General features: G+C 44.6%; 1 protein-coding gene across 5 annotated transcripts in view; it reads right to left on the reverse strand.

The window, feature by feature from the left end:
* Nucleotides 1–25,172, reverse strand: part of LOC129826680 (collagen alpha-1(XXVII) chain B-like) — a 94,995-nt gene extending 69,823 nt beyond the window's left edge. For 4 of the 5 annotated variants that reach the window (XM_055887665.1, XM_055887663.1, XM_055887664.1 and 1 more), the window contains exons 1-4: nt 24,646–25,171; nt 21,418–21,488; nt 14,839–16,238; nt 8,704–8,757 (exon numbers count right to left, since the gene is read on the reverse strand). In XM_055887665.1, coding sequence (XP_055743640.1) covers nt 8,704–8,757; nt 14,839–16,238; nt 21,418–21,488; nt 24,646–24,698 — 1,578 coding nt within the window. In that variant the 5' untranslated portion in view covers nt 24,699–25,171. Of the gene's footprint in view, nt 1–8,703; nt 8,758–14,838; nt 16,239–21,417; nt 21,489–24,645 lie in introns of all 5 variants that reach the window. The other variant, XR_008755052.1, reaches the window with a different exon arrangement.
* Between the last annotated feature and the right edge of the window lie 499 nt (nt 25,173–25,671).

Below are 25,671 nucleotides of genomic sequence, written 5' to 3' on the forward strand. Positions count from 1 at the left end.
GGTAATTAATGGTAAATGATAAATCCTCTTGGGGAAACGGAACATACATTCCATGTGGGCCCCATTCAACAGAACATACATTCCAAGTGGGCCCCATTCAACAGAACATACACTCCAAGTGGGCCCCATTCAACAGAACATACATTCCAAATGGGCCCCATTCAACAGAACAGGGAGTTGGGGCCGATAGAACCCTTTAGAAAAAAGTATTGTGAAGGTGTCTTCAGAGAAGCCTGATAAAATTTTATTCAAATCAATGTTAAATAATTTTGGGGAGAGATAAGCTGCACCTTAGAAAATGTTGGACTTGCTGGGGTAATGTCCATCACAAACACCTCTGGTGACAGCGATAATGACAGTTGAAGTTATGACTTAAATGTGTTTGTTTCCCCCGTCGTACATGAAACGAAAATTAACTAAAAGCATTCCTGAACACCAAAATCCTCTTGACTCCGTAGTGTTCCATTGTGGAGGAGAGAAGAGAGGGGTAATTATGTTCAATCACATCCAGAGGAGAGAGAGAGGGAGAGTGAGAGTGAGAGTGAGAGTGAGAGTGAGAGTGAGAGTGAGAGAGAGTGAGAGAGAGAGAGAGAGAGAGAGAGAGGGGAGACAGAGGAAAGAGAGAGGGAGACAGAGGAGAGAGATAGATGAGAGACAGAAGAGAGAGAGGGGAGACAGAGGAGAGAAAGACGAGAGAGAGGTGGAGACAGAAGGGAGAGAGGAGACAGAGGAGAGAGAGAAGAAAGAGAGCGGGGAGACAAAGGAGAGAGAGAGAGGAGAGACAGGAGAGAGAGGGGAGACAGATGAAAGTGAGAGAGGGGAGACAGATGAAAGTGAAAGAAGAGACAGAGACAGAGAGAGCGAGAGAGCGAGAGAGCGAGAGAGCGAGAGAGAGAGCAAGAGAGCGAGAGAGCGAGAGAGCGAGAGAGCGAGAGAGGAAAGATAGAGGAGAGACGGGAGAGAGAGAGAGAGGAGAGACAAAGGAGAGAGGGCCAGACAGAGGAGAGAGAGGAGAGATGAGGGGAGGGCCAAGTGTTTGGTTTAGTAATCCTGCCTGTCTCAGTCTCTGTTATTTAATGTATGTGCGCTTTATTATCAGCCTGTAGAGAAGTTGCGTTATTATCAGCCTGTAGAGAAGTTGCTTTATTATCAGCCTTTATAGAATTCAGCAGCTTTCACTACCCCCCACATACTACCCTGCCCCTCAGCCCCAGTCCCAGCACACCACACACAGCTCAGTGGACATGTGGAGACACTTACCAGAAGCTCATCTACAGATTTCCTCCCTCTCTATTCAACCATTCAGTGCATCTCATTGCATTTGCATTAGCTGGATATTACAACATATGGAAATCATTATCTCTTAATACAAAGACGGGAAAGAAATATAGAGAGGGGAGAGAGAGGCACAGAGAGAGAGAGAGTAGAGAGAAATAGAGAAGACAGAGAGAGAGAGAGAGCAAGAGAGAGAGAGAAGACAGAGAGAGAGAGAGAGAGAAAATGAGAGAGAGAGAGAAAATGGTAGAGAGAGAGAAAAAAGAGAGAGACGACAGAGAGAGAGAGAAAACAGAGAGAGAGAAGACAGAGAGAAGACAGAGAGAGAGAGAGAGAGAGAAAAAAAATGAGAGAGAGAGAAAATGGTAGAGAGAGAGAAAAAAGAGAGAGACGACAGAGAGACAGAGAAGACAGAGAGAGAGGACAGAGTGAAGACAGAGAGAGAGAGAGTGAGAAGACAGAGAGAGCGAGAGAGAGAGAGAGATAGGACAGAGAGTGAGAGAGAGAAGACAGAGAGGGAGAGAAGACAGAGAAAAGACAGAGAGAGAGAGAATGGTGGAGAGAAAGAAAACAGAGAAAAGACAGAGAGAGAGAGAGAGCGAGAGAGATAGGACAGAGAGTGAGAGAGAGAAGACACAGCGAGAGAAAGAAGACAGAGCGGGAGAGAAGACAGAGAAAAGACAGAGAGAGAGAGAATGGTGGAGAGAAAGAAGACAGAGAAAAGAAGAAGAGATAAACAGGAGACACATGCAGAGACTAAGATATTAGCTTACACATCATATTCAATGAAGTGACAGGAAGCAAGTGATGGGAAGGTAGAGAGATATTCCCCTATGGAGACAGGAGGAGCATTACTCAGTTTATCCTTCAGCCTTTCAGTGTGTGGCCTGACATAGGAGGAGTAACCCTCTCTTCTCCCCTGAGCCCTGATAGTATCCCCACTGATCCCTGTAAAAAGAGGCCTTTGGCTTGTACACAAGGAAAGAAATCTGCCTAGGTGTGTATGTGCACACGCACGCACACACACACACACATGGCTCTCTCTCCCCCCAAGACCCAGGCATGGGTCTGGGGTCTGGCCCTAGGGTCTGAGCCTGCCTGTGGATGAAGCGGCAGCTGTCACAGGGGGAGAGCTGGGACCAGGTTTATGATGTGGGCCAACAACTTTTACAGGGGTGACACGTGCTACTGTCTTTACAGCCCATTAATCCAGAACAGACATTCTAACACACTCTGAGGTTAAACGGACCAGAGAGAGACATGACGCTTGGATCCAGATGACTTGAAGTCAGATAACAGACTTCTCAGAGCTTTAATGTGCTCTACGACACGAGTATGTAGAAAGCAAATGGGTGAGTATGTACATTCCGTATGTAGATCACATGAAATGACACCAAGGAAGTAACAAAATGAAACTGTTAAATAAAGTTAACTTAATATTGAGGTCATTGATTTATCTCTGGAGGAAAATATATGTCTACTGTTGTATTGTATAAACACAGACCTGGATTTAAAATACTATTTCAAATATCTAAAATACTTTTACATACATTCGAAGTAAGTATTCAGATATGTTTTACTTGAAAAGACAAGTAGTTTAATATATATATATATATAATGTACACTACACAACCAAAAGTATGTGGATGCCTGCTCGTCGAACATCTCATTCCAAAATCATGGGTTGGTCCCCCCTTTGCTATTATAACACTCTTCTGGGAAGGCTTTCCACTAGATGTTGGAACATTGCTGCGGGGACTTGCTTCCATTCAGCCACAAGAGTATTTGTGAGGTCGGCACTGATGTTGGATGATTAGGCCTGGGCAGGCCAATCAAGTTCTTCCACATCGATCTCGACAAACCATTTCTGTATGGACCTCGCTTTGTGTACAGGGGCATTGTCATGCTGAAACAGGAAAGGGCCTTCCCCAAACTGTGGCCACAAAGTTGGAAGCACAGAAGTGTCTAGAATGTCATTGTATGCTGTAGGGTTAAGATTTCCCTTCACAGGAAATAAGGGGCCTAGCCCCAACCATTATTCCTCCTCCACCACACTTTACATTTGTCACTATGCATTCGGCAGGTAGCGTTCTCCTGGCATCCGCCAAACCCAGATTCGTCCGTCGGACTGCCAGATGGTGAACCGTGATTCATCACTCCAGAGAACGCGTTTGGCGGCGAGCTTTACACCGCTCCAGCCGATGCTTGGCATTGCGCATGGTGATCTTAGGCTTGTGTGCGGCTGCTCGGCCTTGGAAACCCATTCTATGAAGCTCCCAACGAACAGTTATTGTACTGATGTTGCTTCCAGAGGCAGTTTGGAACTCGGTAGCGAGTGATGCTAAGGACAGGCGATTTTTTTACGAATTACGCGCTTCAACACTCGGCGGTCCCGTTCTATGAGCTTGTGTGGCCTACCACTTCGTGGCTGAGCCGTTGTTGCTCCTATAAGTTTCCACTTCACAATAACAGCACTTAAAGTTGACCGGGGCAGCTCTAGCAGGGCAAAAATTTGACGAACTGACTTGTTGGATAGGTGGCATCCTGTGACGGTGCCATGTTGAAAGTCACTGAGGCCAGGAAGGCCATTCTGCTGCCAATGTTTGTGTATGGAGATTACATGGCTGTGTGCTTGATTGTATACACCTGTCAGCAACGGGTGTGGTTGAAATAGCCGAATCCACAAAATGTGGGGTGTCCACATTTGTATATATAGTGTATTTGGAAATACACTTGGAAAGTATTTGACATTATTTTCAAATACTTATTTCAAATACTATTTTCGAACACCTGGGATAAATTCATGACCTGTATTTGAGTCAGTATATTTGAGTATTTGAAATACACTGCTCAAAAAAATAAAGGGAACACTTAAACAACACAATGTAACTCCAAGTCAATCACACTTCTGTGAAATCAAACTGTCCACTTAGGAAGCAACACTGATTGACAATAAATTTCACATGCTGTTGTGCAAATGGAATAGACAAAAGGTGGAAATTATAGGCTATTAGCAAGACACCCCCCAAATCAGGAGTGATTCTGCAGGTGGTGACCACAGACCACTTCTCAGTTCCTATGCTTCCTGGCTGATGTTTTGGTCACTTTTGAATGCTGGCGGTGCTCTCACTCTAGTGGTAGCATGAGACGGAGTCTACAACCCACACAAGTGGCTCTGGCAGTGCACCTCCTTGCACAAAGGCGGAGGTAGAGGTCCTGCTGCTGGGTTGTTGCCCTCCTACGGCCTCCTCCACGTCTCCTGATGTACTGGCCTGTCTCCTGGTAGCGCCTCCATGCTCTGGACACTACGCTGACAGACACAGCAAACCTTTTTGCCACAATTCGCATTGATGTGCCATCCTGGATGAACTGCACTACCTGAGCCACTTGTGTGGGTTGTAGACTCCGTCTCATGCTACCACTAGAGTGAGAGCACCGCCAGCATTCAAAAGTGACCAAAACATCAGCCAGGAAGCATAGGAACTGAGAAGTGGTCTGTGGTCACCACCTGCAGAATCACTCCTGTTTTGGGGGGTGTCTTGCTAATTGCCTATAATTTCCACCTTTTGTCTATTCCATTTGCACAACAGCATGTGAAATTTATTGTCAATCAGTGTTGCTTCCTAAGTGGACAGTTTGATTTCACAGAAGTGTGATTGACTTGGAGTTACATTGTGTTGTTTAAGTGTTCCCTTTATTTTTTTGAGCAGTGTATAATTTGGCAGACTTTTTTTTTTTTTTTTTTTTTTTACAAATAACCATTCAAATACTCAAATAGAAATACTTGTTTTGGGCTGTGCATTCAAAAATACTCCAATTGACAAAAAAAAGTATTTTAAATACCAGATACTCAAATACATATGTACCGTATTTGAATCCAGGTCAGATAAAGAATACCCAAAACAGTGAATGGAAATGCCAGTGCAGTGCTGAACGGCACTATAATCGACCTGCATCAGCCTTCTGTCAGAACCAGTGACAGGCAGCTCCCCTTGGGAAAACAGTCCTTCTTTGGACCCTGGGACATTCAACCAAGAACATTCATCTTGATTTCCTCATCAGTGCCACTACCCTTTCCACAGAGGGTTCTACATGGAACCCAACAGAATTCTACCTGAAACCAAAAAAGGTTCTACCTGCAACCTAAAAGGTTTCTCCTATGGTTACAGCCGAAAAATAATTTTGGAACCCTTTTTTCTAAGAGTATACTGCACTGCTATCTACTGAACTGCACACTACAGCACCTTCACACCTTCCCTGCTGCCTACGCTGTGCTGAGGGTCACTTCCCCACAACACAAAGGCTCCTTTGATGGTGGCTCAGGCACCAGGCACCATGCCTCCCTGCAGGGCTGGGGGATATCTTCCTCAGGCAGGCACGGCTTTCTTTGAGTGCTAGCCGGCTAGCCGCCCGCAGGCTTGACGACTGAGCTGAGGAACGCTGGTGTGAGGCTCTCACGTGTCTGAAGAGGAAGAGGTGAAGGAAGAGTTGAGTTGAGACAGGCTGCCCACAGTCAGACATGACACCTCTCTCTCAAGAGAAACAGGCTGTTAGCGTTAGTGAGGTAGCTCACGTTCACACAGCACCGACCGTCACCAACCCTTTACTGCAGTAGCTGAGCTGTAATTATGAATGGGGGATGGCTATACGTCTAGACGACTCACGATTACACCTCACATATCTGTGTCAAAGGTGACAGGTCAAATGAGTTCAATGGCTTCTAAAGGTTAGGTTTCACTATTACATCAGTCCCCTGGAAACAGGTTTCATTAAATCAGTATTTACCATCCAGAGCAACCAAGGTCATTTGTAAAGGTTCACGAAGGTCACAGAAAATAAGTTGTGTTTAGTACAATGTAATTGCACTGTTTAAACAGTTTCTCATGTCTTTGTCAATATTAGAAGAATCAAAATGTTCCCCCATGTGTTGATGTTTGCTGAGCCACGACCCAGAGAGCAGAGCTATCCACATCCAGTTGACAGGCAGGCAGCAGCTCAAACCACTTATTTTAGACATCATACAGTCTTGGGGGCAAATTCTAACTTCCACTAAGTTCCATTTTCAATTAGTCTCCTATTGACGCCTAGATAACACCTACAGCATCATAGTGTAAAATGATGTGCAGCATCAAAGGCTCAACATTCACCTTCTGCTACCATTTCTGTCAAGCCGTCTATGCAGACAATGTGATGCATACGTTGGATAAATCCAACATATGCACCACACCGAACGCACTGCAACTGCCTCTGCAACGCAATGCTGCAAAGCAAACACAGTGTTCCATTGGAAATGAATGTACTTCTGGTATACCAAAACGCAATGCCGCTTTCGGTGTGATCGAGGCGTTAAGATGAACCCAATACAGTACAGATACTGCACCACCAAGTCACTCAGGAATCATTCAGTCCACAATGAATTGGAGTGAGTTGTCTGGCAATCCGGGTCTCTGGCTCTTGATCATGAATGAACGGCTTGAAGGTAGTGTACTGGTGGGAGCTGGTAGTGAACTCCAGTCTGGCTCTTAAATGCCTTTAATAAGACGGGGACAAAGCTCTCTTTCTTCAGTTAAAGAGATTGGGTTCCCACAGCCTACCCCTCTGAGGACCCAGACCAGCCCCCGACCTCCAGCCCTCAGTCTCCGGCCTCCAGCCCCCCGGCCTCCAGCCCCCGGCCTCCAGCCCCCGACCTCCAGCCCTCAGTCTCCGGCCTCCAGCCCCCTGGCCTCCATCCCCCGACCTCCAGCCCTCAGTCTCCGGCCTCCAGCCCCCGGCCTCCAGCCCCCGGCCTCCAGCCCTCAGTCTCCGGCCTCCAGCCTCCAGAAAGTAGCACAGTCTCAAAGACTACGGCTGGTAGCTGATACACACACGCGTATGCAGGCAGACACACACATGCGCACATACCTACGCAAACACACGTACAGTCACACACACTACCTAGAGAAGTCAGTCTGAACAGGATCGCTGAACAGACAGTAAACTCCTTCACTCATATGTATTATCTTGCTGAAAATCCCTGAAAATCAGAAAAATGGAAGAGATGATTCCATTATCATCGTGGGAAAGAAACAATATCTTCTGATGCTCTAATCTAAAAGAGACACTCCTGATCCATTGATAAATCCTTAGAGATCTCGGTGGAGGGATTCAGGCTCGCTTCCTACTGAGTAAAGTCTAATAAACATCCATTTTAATATGACATGGATTACATAGGTCCTATGTTCAAAGGTTGTTCCAGCTGCTCTAGAGACCAAACCATGGCCCTAAGAGAGGTCACAGGGAGTTTAAACACAACAAAAACAACATAAATATTCAGAGAAACATAACATGTCTTTGTTTTGTTCTATTATTCACAACATGAGCATATTCTAACTCATATAAAGCGCTGCTCATTTTACTAAGGCAAGAAACACTGACTGAGTATGGAGCCGCAAGTGGAGAAGCATGGCAATGGTGAACGATTTAATTTAGAGCACTAATACACTGGAAGCATTCATACAAATAGAAGTAGCCTAACATAGAGGCCAAGTGAAATTATACAACAGGTGGGTCTAATCCTGAATGCTGATTGGTTAAAACCGCATTCCAGCCGGTGCCTATTCCACAAGCACTAGTGGTGTATAAATACCCAATAGTATGCTACTTAATCTAACCAATCCAGAGTTGTTTCTAAGTTTCACATAACGTATTCATTCTTTAACACCTGAATTGCTCCTGTATATACCCCATACAATGAAGACCTTGTGTGTTTCCCTTAATGAATGTAGGTTTCACTCACTAATTTGCCTTCGGCTCCACTGACTATCATAGTCTTACAGCTATTTGCTTTCCAGCTTTAGAGGCGTACCTTGGCAGCAGACACACACACAGTGTGATCAGAGCCAAAGGAAACTGAACCTAGGGTGAATAATGCTCCATAATCCAGAGATGTTATTGAGAGCTTTATCATAATTCTCTATAAACCCCTCTGTATTAAGACACTACTAATGGTGTTATCTTAAAGGGATACTATGGGATTTTGGCAATGAGCCGCTTTATCTACATCACTAGAGTCAGATGAACTCGTGGATACCATTTTTATGTCTCTGCGTGCAGTTTGAAGGAAGTTGCTAACTAGAGCTAGCGCAATTGCTTACTAGCGTTAGCTGGTACCTAGACTGGTACCATAGACTGGAATACCGTATTCCAGTCTATGGTACCAGCTAACGCTAGTAAGCAATTGCACTAGCTCTAGAATGGGAGTGATGGGAGGGTTTTTATCATTTATCATTTATCATTTATCATTTGTCATTGGTTTTAGTGCCAGGGTTTTTTGAGGTCCACTGAAACCCTTAAAAAAAGAAAGCTCTTTCTTTCCAGGGGCCCCCTGGTTAAGAATCACTGTTTTAGTGTACTCCAAGAGGAACAGGAACACAAACAAGGGAAACTCACCCGAGGCCCCCTCTTCCCCGGCGTCCCTGTCTTCCCAGGAGGTCCTTGAAGTCCCTAGAAGGGGGAAAAAAGATGTCATTAAAGCAGGAAGTGAGTAAGAGCACTAACAGACTGTATACAGGAAGTGGATTGAATTGATTGAATGAAGTCACGTTTGAGAACAGAACTTGAATGAGATACAGTTCCATGGAAGAGTTGGCACTTGGAAGAGTTTGAGAGTTGGAAATGTAACATACAATCCACATAGTGGCATGTCATCACTACCTGAGCTAACTGCCCTCATTACACTGGCAGTAAAACACCTATCAATCCACCCAGCACGGTTATACTCGGCTGGATCCAAAGTCATTTTCAGGAGCTGCATATCGAAACAAGGCTTCGTTCTTTTCCCTGCCATTCTGCAAGCATAGCCTTTTACATTCAACACAGCTTAGTTTCAACTTGGATCAGTGCTAGCGAACCTCCTTTGTTAGGTCTTGGGTTTAAATGTTGGCAGTGTGGTTGAGAGCGTATTGTTAAGCCAGCTACGGCTCACTCCCACTGAAACCAATATTATTCCAATTCCAAAACCACTCCAGTGCTTGGATGTGGAAGTGTGAGTCATTGTGCTGGCAGGGCAGCCTGGACTGTGGACCGGGGCCTGCGTTAGTCGGTTCCAAACACAGCCACTCTTGTTAATTACGGGCATCAGCTAGCTTTAAACCAATTACACACATGGATTAGCTCAGCTATCAAAGGTCATTGCTAATGAGGGGTCAGAGTCTGCAAACCCAAGCAGAGAGCAGACCCTTAGTTAGGTTTGGAAATGTTAGGTTTTGATCTCATTTCTACTTTTCCACCAGGCTCATAAAACACAACGACAAGACAGGAAAGAGGAAATGAAAAACATCTTGAGAACTACGTAGGAACATACAGTAGGATCTATGGTTTTGTTAACATACAGTAGGAACTATGTTTTTTTTACATACAGTACGAACTACGGTTTGTTAACATACTGTGGCTTGCGAAAATATTCACCCCCCTTGGCATTTTTCCTATTTTGTTGCCTGGAATTAAAATAGATTTTTGGGGGGTTTGTATCATTTGATTTATACAACATGCCTACCACTTTGAAGATGCAAAATATTTTTATTGTGAAACAAACAAGAAATAAGACAAAAAAACTGAAAACTTAAGCGTGAATAACTATTCACCCCCCCAAAGTCAATACTTTGTAGAGCCGCCTTTTGCAGCAACTACAGCTGCAAGTCTCTTAGGGTATGTATCTATAAGCTTGGCACATCTAGCCACTGGGATTTTTGCCCATTCTTCAAGGAAAAACTACTTTCAGCTCCTTCAAGTTGGATGGGTTCCGCTGGTGTACAGCAATCTTTAAGTCATACCACAGTTTCTCAATTGGATTGAGGTCTGGGCTTTGACTAGGCCATTCCAAGACATTTAAATGTTCCCCTTAAACCACTCAAGTGTTGCTTTAGCAGTATCCTTAGGGTCATTGTCCTGACAGAAGGTGAACCTCCGTCCCAGTCTCAAAACTCTGGAAGACTGAAACAGATTTCCCTCAAGAATTTCCTGTATTTAGCGCTATCCATCATTCCTTCAATTCTGACCAGGTTCTCAGTCCCTGCCGATGAAAAACATCCCTACAGCATAATGCTGCCACCACCATGCTTCACTGTGGGGATGGTGTTCTCGGGGTAATGAGAGGTGTTGGGTTTGCGCCAGACATAGCATTTTCCTTGATGGCCAAAAAGTTCAATTTTATTCTCATCTGACCAGAGTTCCTTCTTACATATGTTTGGGGAGTCTCCCACATGCCTTTTGGCGAAAACCAAACGTGTTTACTTATTTTTTTCTTTAAGCAATGGCTTTTTTCTGGCCACTCTTCCGTAAAGCCCAGCTCTGTGGAGTGTACGGCTTAAAGTGGTCCTATGGACAGATACTCCAATCTTCGCTGTGGAGCATTGCAGCTCCTTCAGAATTACCTTTGGTCTCTTTGTTTGGCCTCTCTGATTAATGCCCTCCTTGCCTGGTCCGTGAGTTTTGGTGGGCAGCCCTCTCTAGGCAGGTTTGTTGTGGTGCCATTTCTTTCCATTTTTTAATAACGGATTTAATGGCGCTCTGTGGATTGTTCAAAGTTTTGGAAAAACAATTATAACTCAACCCTGATCTGTACTTCTCCACAACTTTGTCCCTGACCTGTTTGGCGAGCTCCTTGGTCTTCATGGCGCCGCGTTCTTGGTGGTGCCCCTTGCTTAGTGGTGTTGCAGACTCTGGGGCCTTTCAGAACAGGTGTATATATACTGAAATCATGTGACACTTAGATTGTACACAGGTGGACATTATTTAACTAATTATGTGACTTCTGAAGGTAATTGGTTGCTCCAGATCTTATTTAGGGGCTTCATAGCAAAGGGGGTGAATACAAATGCATTCACCACTTTTCCATTTAATTTTTTTGTTGAATATTTTGAAACAAGTAATTTATTTCATTTCACTTCAGCAATTTGGAGTATTTTGTGTATGTCTATTACAACAAAATACAAAAAACGCCAAGGGGGATGAATATTTTTGCAAGGCACTATACAGTAGGATCTACGTTTTGTTAACATACAGTAGGACCTATGGTTTTGTTAACATACAGTAGGAACTACGGTTCGTTAACAGACAGTAGGAACTATGTTTTTGTTAACATACAGTAGGTTCTATGGTTTTGTTCACATACAGTACGATCTATGGTTTTGTTAACATACAGTATGATCTATGGTTTTGTTAACATACAATAGGATCTATGGTTTTGTTAACATATAGTAGGATCTATGGTTTTGTTAACATACAGTAGGAACTTAATGGTGGATACTGTATATAAATCCGATGTTCATAAAACAATTGTTTCTATTTGGACACTTTAACTACCCTATTAAGTCTTTAACTACCAATTTGTTTTTGTCCAGACCTTGAAGGTGAAAACACAAACGCCAACATTTTGGGGCCAAACACTGTAGCTAAGCCTGATAGTGGAAATGCACCACAAGACTACTACCAAGACTACTTTACACAGCTAGAGAAACACGAACAAGCCTACTGTAAGTACAAATTGAGGAGACCAGTTCTCAGAGTGTGTTGCTTATTTAACTGGAAACCAGTGCTGTAAGAAGACTGTTTATGCTTTGGTGTGGTCCACAATTGAAATGACACTGACAGCTTGAAGATAGAGACCAGTGTGGGCTATGTCAGGACATGTGTAACCTGACAGATGCCAAGCTTGCACTGCAGTGGAGTTCAACAGTGTTTGAAGATTCCAATAGTCAAACCGGCTGCCACAAACCCTCAAAACAAAGCTTGCCAATAATTCTATCTAAATTCCAGTCAATTTGTAGAATTGCGCTGCTACAAAGAACGTCTAGTCTCCAATTCTACTGACAGGAATAGAAACAAATTGTAGTTGTGGAATTCTTGGTTGTGAATGAGTGAGTTATTCTAGCTGCTGCAAACCTTGGATGATAGAACGGTGTTACATAGCAGTGGAACTTGAAAGGCATTCTAACACATTATCATGCCAGGCAGGAGACAAACTATGCCTGTCTCCCAATGGTACCCTATTCTCTACAGAGTGCACTAATTTTGGTCATTTGGGATGCAGACTAGGCCTATATCCTGGTAACGTCATGGGATGCAGACTAGGCCTATATCCTGGTAATGTCATGGGATGCAGACTAGGCCTATATCCTGGTAACGTCATGGGATGCAGACTAGGCCTATATCCTGGTAATGTCATGGGATGCAGACTAGGCCTATATCCTGGTAATGTCATGGGATGCAGACTATGCCTATATCCTGGTAACGTCATGGGATGCAGACTAGGCCTATATCCTGGTAATGTCATGGGATGCAGACTAGGCCTATATCCTGGTAACGTCATGGGATGCAGACTAGGCCTATATCCTGGTAACGTCATGGGATGCAGACTAGGCCTATATCCTGGTAATGTCATGGGATGCAGACTAGGCCTATATCCTGGTAATGTCATGGGATGCAGACTAGGCCTATATCCTGGTAACGTCATGGGATGCAGATTAGGCCTATATCCTGGCAACGTCAGCCTTGACCAAGCATGAGGCGAATCCAGCCCAGCATCAATTGTAGGCTAGCTCTCCAATAAACATGTTTCTCCCACCTTTAAGCGGCTATGACGTACATAGCCGTGTGGATTCCCTCACTGCAGAAGTACGAGCGGAAAGAATTGCCAACGCTGCTCTGTTCGGTCAAGTATGACCTAACGCTGGGGCTCTCTGGGCTTCAGTTAACAATGGAAAATGTGGGTAACCATCATCTGTACCTCAGACCAGTGAATTGCCTCACAGCAGGGCCTGCATAATGTCCTCAATATAACAAACAAAGGCCATTATATTAAAACTGTAAACTATGACATACTTTGCCTACAAAGTATGTTCTGAAATTTCTGACAAAAAAAAATCTGAGATCAGTATTTGATTTAACTTAGGACAGAGTCAAGGGCAGACATTGCCTTAGCAGCACAAGCAAGTATTATTATCAAGTACATCAACATACAATATTGTGAGAAGAGTGACACCACAAAACACATGAAAACACCTGAAATAGTCCGTGACACGGGGACACATTGCCAAGGCCAAGAGTGTCAAAAAAAATCAATAACTCCCATTTCATGAGATCTTTAAAAACAAGTACAGCCTCAAGCCCTGCCATCCTACCTGGGCACCATAACATTCCAAGGTTACAATAAGAACAAATTACCTATGTGCTATGAGCTATCAATGGTCTGTTAGGAGCTGTACAGTCATGCTTGTTATAGTTTTCAAAGTTGTTGAAACATCTGACTTCATAACATTTCTCATTTGTCCTCTGGGAATCCATGTATCATTTTCATCGCTTTCACAAGACGAGAAGTCTTCACTTCAATCCAAAAACATTGAAGCACACATTTTAAAATTACACCACAGGTTTGAACTAACTCAACAAAATGTACAGAAAATCTTCATCTGACAAATCACACACTCAACAAATCCATATCGCCGTAAATTGAATTATGATTATCAGGTCAAGCGTTCCTGTCACTCTAATTAGGCCCCACTTCATAAAACGGTTAAATGTTCCGAGGCATTTTATTCACCATGAACTCTGATCCTGCTCTAAAGGTCTAAATGTTTCCTCCTGGGAGGAATCTCTCACCCCGGCGTCAGGCCCTCAGCTCAGACACACAGACCGCTGGCTGGCATGGCCCTTCTGTTGGCCTGGCTATTTCTACCTATCCCGCTAAAAAGGAAATCTCACATTAGCAAGCAAGCACCGGGAGCTAGCACCGGCCTGCCAGTCTTTCATACTTGGGGGGAGGGGGGCACTAGCGAGCAGGCTATAGAGAAGGTAACGTTTTAGTGAGCTCCTACTAAAACACAAGATAAAATCAAAAAACTGAAAGTGAAAGATGGAGCCTCTGCAATATGTTATGTAAAATGAACAGATGCACAACTGAAGGGCAGTTTACAAGTAAAAGTGACACTTCTAAGCCTTGTAATTCCCAATAAAAGCCTGCAAAGACACTTTTCTCAGTCAGTGCCTTTCTGGCTCTATAGAACACACAGCCAGGACTCGGAGGGGGGCACTTCAATGTCTGTAACCCAGGGAAGGGTTTTGACAGGGGCTTATAAATTGGATGAACCTACCCCCAACACCCAACCACCCCTTCATCAACAGAGTGACTTAGCATCAGGCTCCCTGCTTGTTTAACACCATGGGCGGAGGAGGGATTAGAACAGTACAGAACAGAGCTCAGTGTGAAATATGGCTATCAGGTGTTCAAAGGCATCAGGCTGCTCCTGCCACGCATGCCAGGCATGTTTTAAAATGTATATATATATTTTGTTTTAACCTTAATTTAACTAGGCAAGTCAGTTAAGAACAAATTCTTATTTACAATGACGGCCTACACCGACCAAACGCTGGAACAATTGTGCGCTGCCCTATGTGACTCCCAATCACGGCCGGATGTGATACAGCCTGGATTCGAACCAGGGACTGTAGTGACGCTTCTTGCAATGAGATACAGTGCCCTAGACAGCTGCGCACACACACACCTCTATTTAAAAGACATGTTCTTACCGCGGGTCCTGGTTCTCCCTTTAGTCCAGGTGGTCCCGGCCCAGCCAGCAATGAGAACTGGGTCGGTTCCAAGTCCCAGGTTTGGAAGCCATCTGTGGCAGGCGGAGTGACAGGGATAAATGAGGTGTGTTTGACAGCCTCCACATTGGTCACTCTGGGCTCAGGATTCTGTGCAGCCAGAGCGGTCAGCTGCTTCCTCTGTACGAAGAGGACAGAGGTGTTTGAAGAAGAAGCAGAAGAAGAAGAACCTTGTTTGGATGCTGCCGTGGTTTGGTGGTCTGGCTTCTTCTTTGGTGGCGTTGTTGTGGTGGAAAGAAGTGGTGCAGCAGCCAAACTGCTCCCCGTGGGTTTCTGGGTTTTAACACCTGGTTCCATTGCTGTGCTCTTTTTAGCTAAACTGTCGCCACGGGACGTTGGCATTGGGGATGTTTGTGTTTCGCTGGTCCTGAGGGGTACAGTAACAGTTTGGGTCGTGGCCACTACGGGGCGTTTTAATCCCGGCCTGGCCGTTGTCGGGGCGACAGTCACAGGACGAGACAGGGACATAGTTCCAGGCTTTGGTGTCACAAAACTCTTACGCACAGAGAGGGTTGGCGCCACTTTGGGGCGGTTAGTTGGGACAATAAGCTTAGTCCTGGTTCTGTCCTCAGTCAAGGCCAGATTAGGGCTGGGGGCCTTCCTGGATATTTCAGTTGGCATTAGAGGGGTGAGGAGGGCGACAGTAAGGTTTGGGTCTGAGGGGATCAGAGGTAGCAGGGATGGGAGATTTACGGGCCTGTAGTTGTCGGCCTCCCTGCACTGTTTCTTAATGTACTTACAGTAGTTATGAGCTGCCTTGGCAGAGGGGTAAATATCAAACTGGCAAACGGCACCCTCGAACTGCACAGAGTTCTGGGCCATCTTACCCAAGAGGAAAGAGCCCTCGGGATCCAGGGCCTCCTCTTTTTTAGAATGCAGATCTGCATGTACACTAGTCTTCCCACAAGAAGTATATAACGAGACCCTCTGGCCTCGGATGTCCAGGGCCAGGTTATGCCACTGGCCGTTGTGAACGTCATAATCGAAACTGACCAAGTCCCTCTGGCCCACGTATACCAGCACCTTCCCCGGGATGAACTGGACCCCCAGCTGCAGTCTCCTCCTCTTGGACAGGACAGTGAAGAGGAAGGCGCTGTTGACGCGGTGGGAGCACAGGCTGAGGATCAGAGACAGGTTGGTGGTGGGGTAGGAGGCAGGGGGTAGGACGGACGACAGTGGGGCCTGGACCCGGGCCCGTTGGGTGAGGATGACCCCAGACTTAAAGGGGATGACCCCTTGTGGTGCGAAGCGGGCCCCTGTGGACGATGCACCTCCTCCGGTCCTCGTCCCTGTAAGCCCCAGCTGCTGTAGAACGTCCACATCTACAGAGGAGCAGAAGAAACACATCATTAGGCAGATCACATGACCATAGCTCATTTAGAAGATGTGAAAGACATATTCAGAAAAAATTAAACTCAACTGGTGAAAAATCAAGTGTTTCAGACACAAAGACTCAACATCAGGCTGTTTATAGACAGCTTTCAGATGATGTCAGATTACAGGTTGTATTTGGAGGTGTGATGTGACAGCAAAGTGACATCGTATTTATGTTGATGTTTGCCTTTTTCTGTCTCCTCTCACTACAGATTGAGTTATAGTGATGTCGACTTCACAGAGGAGACCTTGTTATAAACTAGGACATGTTCCAGGCGTTCAGCCATCTTTCCAGGATTTCTCCCAGACAAAGAGACTCTTCTGAGTTACTGAATTTACATAATGTGTTTGGTTTAATTCAGTAGTGGCATTTAGACGTTGTCAAAGTCAAACGTTGGCAATATGTTCCATCAATCATGACATCAAGATGAGACAGTGAAACTGCGATTCATTGTGAACAATTGATTTTCTTGATATCAGACATCACTCATTCACTAAAATAGGTAGGGGGAATAGATTTCTGATACAGACTGAAGCCTCGTACTCAAGTATCAAGATCAGTTCATCCAAGGTCTTACCAGCAACAACTGTTTATGCATACATGTGGGATATATTTACAATGTGATTTCAGGCTTTGTGCCAATTCTTTGAATGTGTGACCAACAACAACTAAAAGAGCAGGGGTCACAAGAGTTGATCACAGACATTTCAGCATCACATCAGTGGAAACCAAGACAGTTCTCAGGGAAGACCTGCTTGTAGCTAGATATGTTTGAGTTGCTTCTGGGACAATTTTAGCATTTTAGCTAACCCTAACGCTTTTCCTAACCTGCCACATTAATTGTCCTAACCTGCTGCATTAGTTCTCTTAACCTGCTACAAAAAGTCACTTCTGCTAGTCAAAACCAGAAGTTCTGCCCTGAGAACACTCTTTGTTGGCCCTTATCACCTTTTAACGTGGCAGTGGAATGAGTAGAGGTTTGTAGAGGCTAAGGTTAAAAACACTATGCAAAATCAAATTAACTGATTTGATTTCTTCATTAGAACTGAATTCGATTTTTTTATGTGACCAAATAAATGAAACACTGCAAGCCCGAGTCCAAACTGGCAGCTCCCTGACTAAAATGTGGAAATCCTGTGGCAAAAACCGCTCATGAAGAGATCGCCAGCGATCTCCACTGGGGCTGTGCATCAACGTCCAACTCCACCAATGGCCCACAGATTATGTAGCTATAATGTCAGTCTTGGTTAGAAAAACCTCTTGAAACAGAAGCTCAACGGCTCCCTGGAGAGAGGACAGTGATGGTGGTTTTTAACAATGAAGGATATCTGCAGATCTACAAAGCAGACAGAAAACCTCGATTTCCTTTGTCTGGAAATGAACAATGTGTTCTGCTGAGTACGGTGTAAAAATGACTGGAACTGACTGAGACAGGAGGCCAGGATTAAGCGGTTATTGTATTGTGGAAACTTAACAGTAGCCTGGATGTTCCAGGTTTTAATTACAATCTCATGGGAAGGAATAGAGATTATAGATAATTGTTGTAACCATATGCCGGTTAAACTTATAGTGCTTTGTGCTTAGTGTTAGTGACTGCATAAATGTTTTAAGATGTTCAAATTTCAAATGAGTACTTATGTCACACCCTGACCCCCAAACCAGGACAGGAAGAGCTCTACAGGAAGTGCTCTAAAGGAAGTGCTCTACAGGAAGTGCTCTACATTCTACATATTTGTGAAACTGGTAAGAAAGGCATGCTGGTAAGAAAGACATTCAGCTTAAAGAAAGCAGCTTTACTTACAGGAGATCAAATGGTCCAGAAGGAAAATCGAATAAATCAGATGAGTTGTTGTAGCAAAACATTCAACACTTGTTACAACATTGTTACAACATTGTTACAACGTTACACTTGCTTTTAAAAAGCTGATAGGAGATCAACCTGATACAGTCCAGTCCAGTCTATTGCTTGCCTACAGTAACTTGTGTATTTCTTTACACAAATGATCATCCTTCTTCTCTATGTCAAACTCTATGTCTATGTGGAGTAATGTAGCTGAAGTATGGTACTGTAGTAGGGCATCTGGGTGCCACCAGGTACAGTGCTGGTACCATGTTGTAGTAGGGCATCTGGGTTCTACCAGGTACAGTGCTGGTACCATGTTGTAGTAGGGCATCTGGGTTCTACCAGGTACAGTGCTGGTACCATGTTGTAGTAGGGCATCTGGGTTCTACCAGGTACAGTGCTGGTACCATGTTGTAGTAGGGCATCTGGGTTCAACCAGGTACAGTGCTGGTACCATGTTGTAGTAGGGCATCTGGGTTCTACCAGGTACAGTGCTGGTACCATGTTGTAGTAGGGCATCTGGGTTCTACCAGGGACAGTGCTGGTACCATGTTGTAGTAGGGCATCTGGGTACCACCAGGTACAGTGTTGGCACCATGTTGTAGTAGGCCATCTGGGTGCCACCAGGTACAGTGTTGCTACCATGTTGTAGTAAGCCATCTGGGTACCACCAGGGACAGTGTTGGTACCATGTTGTAGTAGGGCATCTGGGTACCACCAGGTACAGTGTTGCTACCATGTTGTAGTAAGCCATCTGGGTACCACCAGGGACAGTGCTGGTACCATGTTGTAGTAAGCCATCTGGGTACCACCAGGGACAGTGCTGGTACCATGTTGTAGTAAGCCATCTGGGTACCACCAGGGACAGTGCTGGTACCATGTTGTAGTAAGCCATCTGGGTACCACCAGGGATAGTGCTGGTACCATGTTGTAGTAAGCCATCTGGGTACCACCAGGGACAGTGCTGGTACCATGTTGTAGTAAGCCATCTGGGTACCACCAGGGACAGTGCTGGTACCATGTTGTAGTAAGCCATCTGGGTACCACCAGGGACAGTGCTGGTACCATGTTGTAGTAAGCCATCTGGGTACCACCAGGGACAGTGCTGGTACCATGTTGTAGTAGGGCATCTGGGTACCACCAGGGACAGTGCTGGTACCATGTTGTAGTAAGCCATATGGGTACCACCAGGGATAGTGCTGGTACCATGTTGTAGTAGGGCATCTGGGTACCACCAGGGACAGTGCTGGTACCATGTTGTAGTAAGCCATCTGGGTACCACCAGGGACAGTGTTGGTACCATGTTGTAGTAAGCCATCTGGGTACCACCAGGGACAGTGCTGGTACCATGTTGTAGTAGGGCATATGGGTACCACCAGGGACAGTGTTTGCACCATACGGATTGAGGCCCACAAACGCTGAATCAGCATCATGAACCAGCTCCCTGCACCAGCTAGGCTACACTCAGAAAAAAAGGTGCTATCTAGAACCTAAAAGGGTTTTTCGGCTGACCTCATAGGAAACCCATTTGAATAAGACTATTTTCAGTTCCATGTAAAACCATTTCCAGAGAGGGTTCTACATGAAACTCAAAAGCGTTCTATCTGGAACCAAAAAGGGTTATCCTATGGGTACAGAATAACCCTTTTTGAGCCCTGTTAAGGACCAAGTGCAACAGGCAAACATTGTGGAACATTGTAGATAAAAATACCATGCACATCGATAACATGATTCCACATTCTACATAATACAATTATCCGAACAAACCCCAGGTTGAAGTATTGTGGCTGAAATGGTTAACCCTGTCTTTGTGACCCACATAATGTCCAAGAGCAGATTCCTTCAGAACTGATATAAAACAAATGTGGACAACAGTCAACTAAACACTGAGAGAGTTGAATGATACACAGTGCTACTATAGAGAGGAAGAATTAAACAACAGTACAGACACACTCTCTGCAGCTATGATTCTCTGCAGCTGTTGGGACATCAGTCATGTTATAAAGGAAGGAGGTGGGTTTGCAGGCTGTATATTATGTGTGCCTCCCAAATCACACCATGTTCCTTATTTAGAGCACGACTTTTGACAAGCACCCATAAGGCTCTGGTCAAAAGTGGTGCACTATGTAGGGAATAGGGTGCCATTTGTGAGGCTGATATGTTCAGGCAAGTGGTAGGCAGGGAGGGCATGATCTCTGGACAAACTCCCTGCACATGGAAAGAACTGAAGCTGAACTTGAAGACTAAAACTTCCTTCATCAGCAGAATGTCCCATGATACTGTAGTTTAAAATGATCTGCTTTTCATTCTGAAAGTGCAGTAAGTGCACTAAGAAGATACATGATGAATTGTAATAACATAATAGTGGGTTTGCTAGAGGAAGTGGCACAGTGAAAACCCTGTTATAGGTTAAAGTACATCCATATCCACAGACGTTCTCTTTTAGAATATCTTGGCAGACTAGCACAATACATTCAGCCGTCTCATCAGAGACAGTGGAGGGGGGTGCGAAGTATTGTTGGAGAGAATCCCACATTCTGAGGGATATCAGAAGATTCCAGATAATCGCAGTAGAAGCTTCATCTCCCACCATTGAAATAGAAGAGAGAGATTTATCTCCATCACATCTCCACTTCCACATCAGAAGATATGATCTAATTTACAATCCACCTTTCACCCTTGTATATTAAATCATACACTTTAGGCTGTGGGCTTCAACCTGACTCTCTCCAAGTGTGTTTGTGTGTGTTTTTTTTTTTTGTGTGTCTAAAATGTGTGTAAAGTGTGTGTAAAATGTGTGTGTGTGTGTGTGTGTGTGTGTGTGTGTGTGTGTGTGTGTGTGTGTGTGTGTGTAAAGTGTGTGTGTGTAAAATGTGTGTAATATGTGTGTGTGTGTGTGTGTGTGTGTGTGTGTGTGTGTGTGTGTGTGTGTGTGTGTGTGTGTGTGTGTGTGTGTGTGTGTGTGTGTGTGTGTGTGTGTGTGTGTAAAATGTGTGTAAAGTGTGTGTGTGTGTGTGTGTGTGTGTGTGTGTGTGTGTGTGTGTGTGTGTGTGTGTGTGTGTGTGTGTGTGTGTGTGTGTGTGTGTGTGTGTGTGAGTGTGTAAAATGTGTGTAAAGTGTGTGTGTGTGTGTGTGTGTGTGTGTGTGTGTGTGTGTGTGTGTGTGTGTGTGTGTGTGTGTGTGTGTGTGTGTGTGTGTGTGTGTGTGTGTGTGTGTCTACGTATCAGTATCAGTATTTGGTATACATGAATTCTTACTCCAGAATGAGATAATGAAACCTCACCTTCAGGGTGTGCTTGTGTTAGTCCCACAAAACAGGTACTATAGAGAATAGTCCAGAGTATCAGAGCTCTCCTGTGGGGTAGAGAAAGAACATGGTCATACACACACATACCTGCGCACACAAACTTACACACCCACAAAAACACACACACACAGCTGCACACACACACACACACACACACACCGGCACACACACACACCGGCACACACACACACCTGCACACACACACACACACACACACACACACACACACACACACACACACACACACACACACACACACACACACACACACACACACACACACACACACACACACACACACACATAACTGGGGTTGTAAAAGGTTATTTCTACACTCATATCATTTTTTGTTTATAAGTATTAAACAATTTATAACGTTATTGCTCCTGAGTGGTCAGATCTTATGCATAGTAACCCATTGAGGCAGCAGCATCAGTACTGCTTTCCCCTAAATCCCATCTAGATGTTCTAGTCACTGATGCACCAGATGATCTGGCCCTTAGGGGGGCTAGGTAGCTACTGCTCCCCCTCAGACTGCCTCTGAGTAGGCCCGCCAAACACTTGCATTACCCCCACCAATGGTGCTTAGAAATCAAGGAGACAATGAGAGGGGGAAAAAATAGAAAAAGTCCTTCATTTACAAGAGCAGGGGGAGACAAACATCTGGAAACATCAACACTAAGGAACTCAACACAGGAAACCAATGCAGTAAACCATCAGTCAGCACGTACAGGTCAGATAGTGACTTCACAGACATAAACGGGCTTATGTTATCCTGTGAGTGTATTTTGTAGTAGTTACCATGACTACTTTAAACTGAAGCTATTGAAAGTAGATGAGGCCAAAGAATGAGTCTCAATGATGTATTGGGATTATCTCTGAGTAGTTTTCAGCCTGGATGTCAGCTTGGATAAGTGTTTTTACACATGTAAAGTGTAAAAATGTTATGCCTGTATTTGGTTTCACCTGCAATGCAGACCTGTACGCTCTCGTTGGCTGGCCCTCGCTTCATATTCGTTGCCAAACCCACTGGCTCCAGGTCATCTATAAGTCTTTGCTCGGTAAAGCCCCGCTTTATTTCAGCTCACTGGTCACCATAGCAGCACCCACCCGTAGCACGCGCTCAGCAGGTATATTTCACTGGTCACCCCCAAAGCCTATTCCCCCTTTGGCCACCTTTCCTTCCAGTTCTTTGCTGCCAATGACTGGAACGAATTGCAAAAATCACTGAAGCTTGAGACTCATATCTCCCTCACTAACTTTAATCATCAGCTGTCAGGGCAGCTCACAGATCACTGGACCTGTACATAACCCATCTGTAAATAGCCAATCCAACTACCTCATCCCCATATTGTTCTTTTTTTTTTTTTTTTTTTTTGCTCTTTTGCACCCCTGTATCTCTACTTGCACATTCATCTTCTGCACATCTGTCACTCCAGTGTTTAATTGCTGAATTGTAAATACTTCGCCACTATGGCCTATTTATTGCCTTACATCCCTAATCTTCCCTCATTTGCACACACTGTATATCTTTTTTCCCCCTATTGTGTTATTGACTGTACGTTTGTTTATCCCATGTGTAACTCTGTGTTGTTGTTTGTGTCACACTGCTTTTGATTTATCTTGGCCAGGTCGCAGTTGTAAATGAGAACTTGTTCTCAACTGGCCTACATGGTTAAATAAAGGTGAAATAAAAAATAAATAAAAAATGTACAAGGCACCAGCAATGAGTATTTTAGCAGGATGAGAGTGCCTTACAGTAAGTATGTGGTTACGGCACAGCAGCTTATCCACAATCTGTTGAACTCATTGACTTCTGTGGGGTTTCCTCTTACAGAATAAGGCCTCGCAATGACCTGCAGGCCTGAAAACTCCAGCCAGGCATCCAAGGAGGGAGGGAGACACTGGCTGAATCCCAAACGACCCCCTTCACCTCGCCCCTCCATTTGCACGTTCGTGCGCACCTCCGCCATATGCACAAGTGTCCCAAAACTGAGGGAGTGAAAATGATTGAGGGTGTAAGAGGTCATTAGACCCTCCAATAACCACTTTGGCCGAGCCAGCAACGCTGACGGCTTCAGAGTGAAGTGGAATCCCATAAGGCACTGCATTGTTTTTTAATTGGCGCAATTTCAGCGGGTCGGCTACAACTGGATGCATCTGGTTTTCATGGGAAATCGAAAGAGAGCCTGTGACGCGACTTCCGCTTTCGGAAATGAACAAGCCACAGTCCATCTTAACTCCTCCTCCACATGTACTGGATTGTATGGCCAGTGTAGAAGAGAACCTCCCCCTGTAGCTTTGTTTCCTCTCAAGGAGACCAGAAAGATAAACAAGCCGCTCAGGTGTTTATTTTACGCCTGCTACGTTAGGCTAGTTGAGTTGTGAACACAACTAGACTGAATGTAATATGATGCAACTTTTTTTATGAAGTGTATTCCCCACCCACTTATCGAACTAGCCAATGAGAACGGTGAGATGTAGGAAAGAAGAGGAGTGGAAAAGGAGGGGAGGGAACAGTAGGATTCCCCCTCCTCTCTCTAAATCTAACCCCAATCCCAACCATCACTCCCACAGCATTCATCTGGCACTGCAGCAGTGCACAGCTGCATAAGCAGCAGAGAGTGCAACTTTTAAGTTCACCAGAAAACTCAAAGGGAAATGCTTAATTTTTTAAAACGAAATGTTTTGCAATGCACTGTCTGAAATTCTAAATGTGTTATTGCTATCATTAATAACTATCTAATAATACTCTAATTATTAATAGTAAATAGACACTAGCTCTACTGGAATCCAGCACTTTTCACAGGCTATTCCAAGTTTCCTCTGACAATGTTTCTGCAAGTCCTCTGCAGACACACAACTCCCCCAAAATAGGCCTAGTCCTTATTCCCTGGGGATCCTCTCATAGATAAGACTATTATGTCATAGCTGACAAATACAACATGAAAATGGTAAGGCAAAATATTAGTCTACACATTGGGATCACGTAACATGGATAATTCATTCATTGACACCGACATGATTCCCTCTTTGTATCTATTCTTGTGTGCTCTCAGGAAAATAAACATGGGTTTCTTCTGGAATGTATGGAAACGCAAAGTCCTACTGGAGATGAACAGATGCTCAGGAGTAAGTTAAATCATTATCAGTCTACATAAGAGATGAAAGGGAGAGCTATTTGTTTGGATAACGTGTACTCACCCCCCGACTCCAGCTGTTTTGAGTTTGGAGTACGGGGCATTGTCCGGCTCCATAGCGGTTACTTCATTCTTTCTTGAGACTTTTTACAACGGTCCAGACGTGGCAGGAGACATACGCGAATTATTTCCATTCCAGCTGATCCTTTACAACTTTGACAGGGAACCAAAAATGCACCGGGGATAATAGATCAATAGATCAATATAAAGTGGCTTCCTCCTTTCTCAGAGTCGTTCCGTTATCTTCCTTCATGAGATCATGACATAGAACAAACCTCGATCTACCTTGAAAAGCTCCATCGGTGTGTTTTAGCGCGAGGCAAACAACCCACAACCGGTGGTTGTCACAATCTGCGGGAGAAATCCAATCTCTCTCCACACTCATACAAGCACCACGGCGGAATCTATGACGACCGCCTTGTAGCCTACGCCGAAGTTTCTAATATGCAAGATATCGTGGACTGAGTGAGTGAATTCTTCGCTCAGGACTCGGGGAAACACACCTCCCTCTGTCGCCCTCAGCTGACATTGAAGGAGGAAACAAATGTAACACACATGTATGGTGTAAAGAAGACGTTTCATTGGAAGGTGTGTCTTGCTTGCTTGGAAAGCAAAACCTTCTCAAATTGCAACTTGCATGGTCATAGTAAGTAAGTCATAATAATATATGGGCTTGATGTAGTGGTAGGTGGCAGAAGACCATGTATGCACTTCACTGCATTGTGAAACTCACATGAGATGTATTACTGTATCATCTAATATAGCCCTAGACCTCTTCAGAGACTGTGATTATGTATGAGTAGCCTACAGCAGTGCAGTTATGTTCTGGGCCAGGTGACAGGTCTAGACTGATGGGTTATTTGTTTACCCTGCACACTGACACTCGCACACAAAACCCACACGCATAGCCTACACTACATAGGCACACACAAACACAACACACAAACACATACCGACACATCACACACACACACAGACGCATACACACACTTTCAGACTCATTATTTGCTGCTGCTGCTCTGTTCTTTAT

This window comes from Salvelinus fontinalis, chromosome 28, assembly GCF_029448725.1.
Source record: "Salvelinus fontinalis isolate EN_2023a chromosome 28, ASM2944872v1, whole genome shotgun sequence".
Lineage (NCBI taxonomy): Eukaryota > Metazoa > Chordata > Actinopteri > Salmoniformes > Salmonidae > Salvelinus > Salvelinus fontinalis.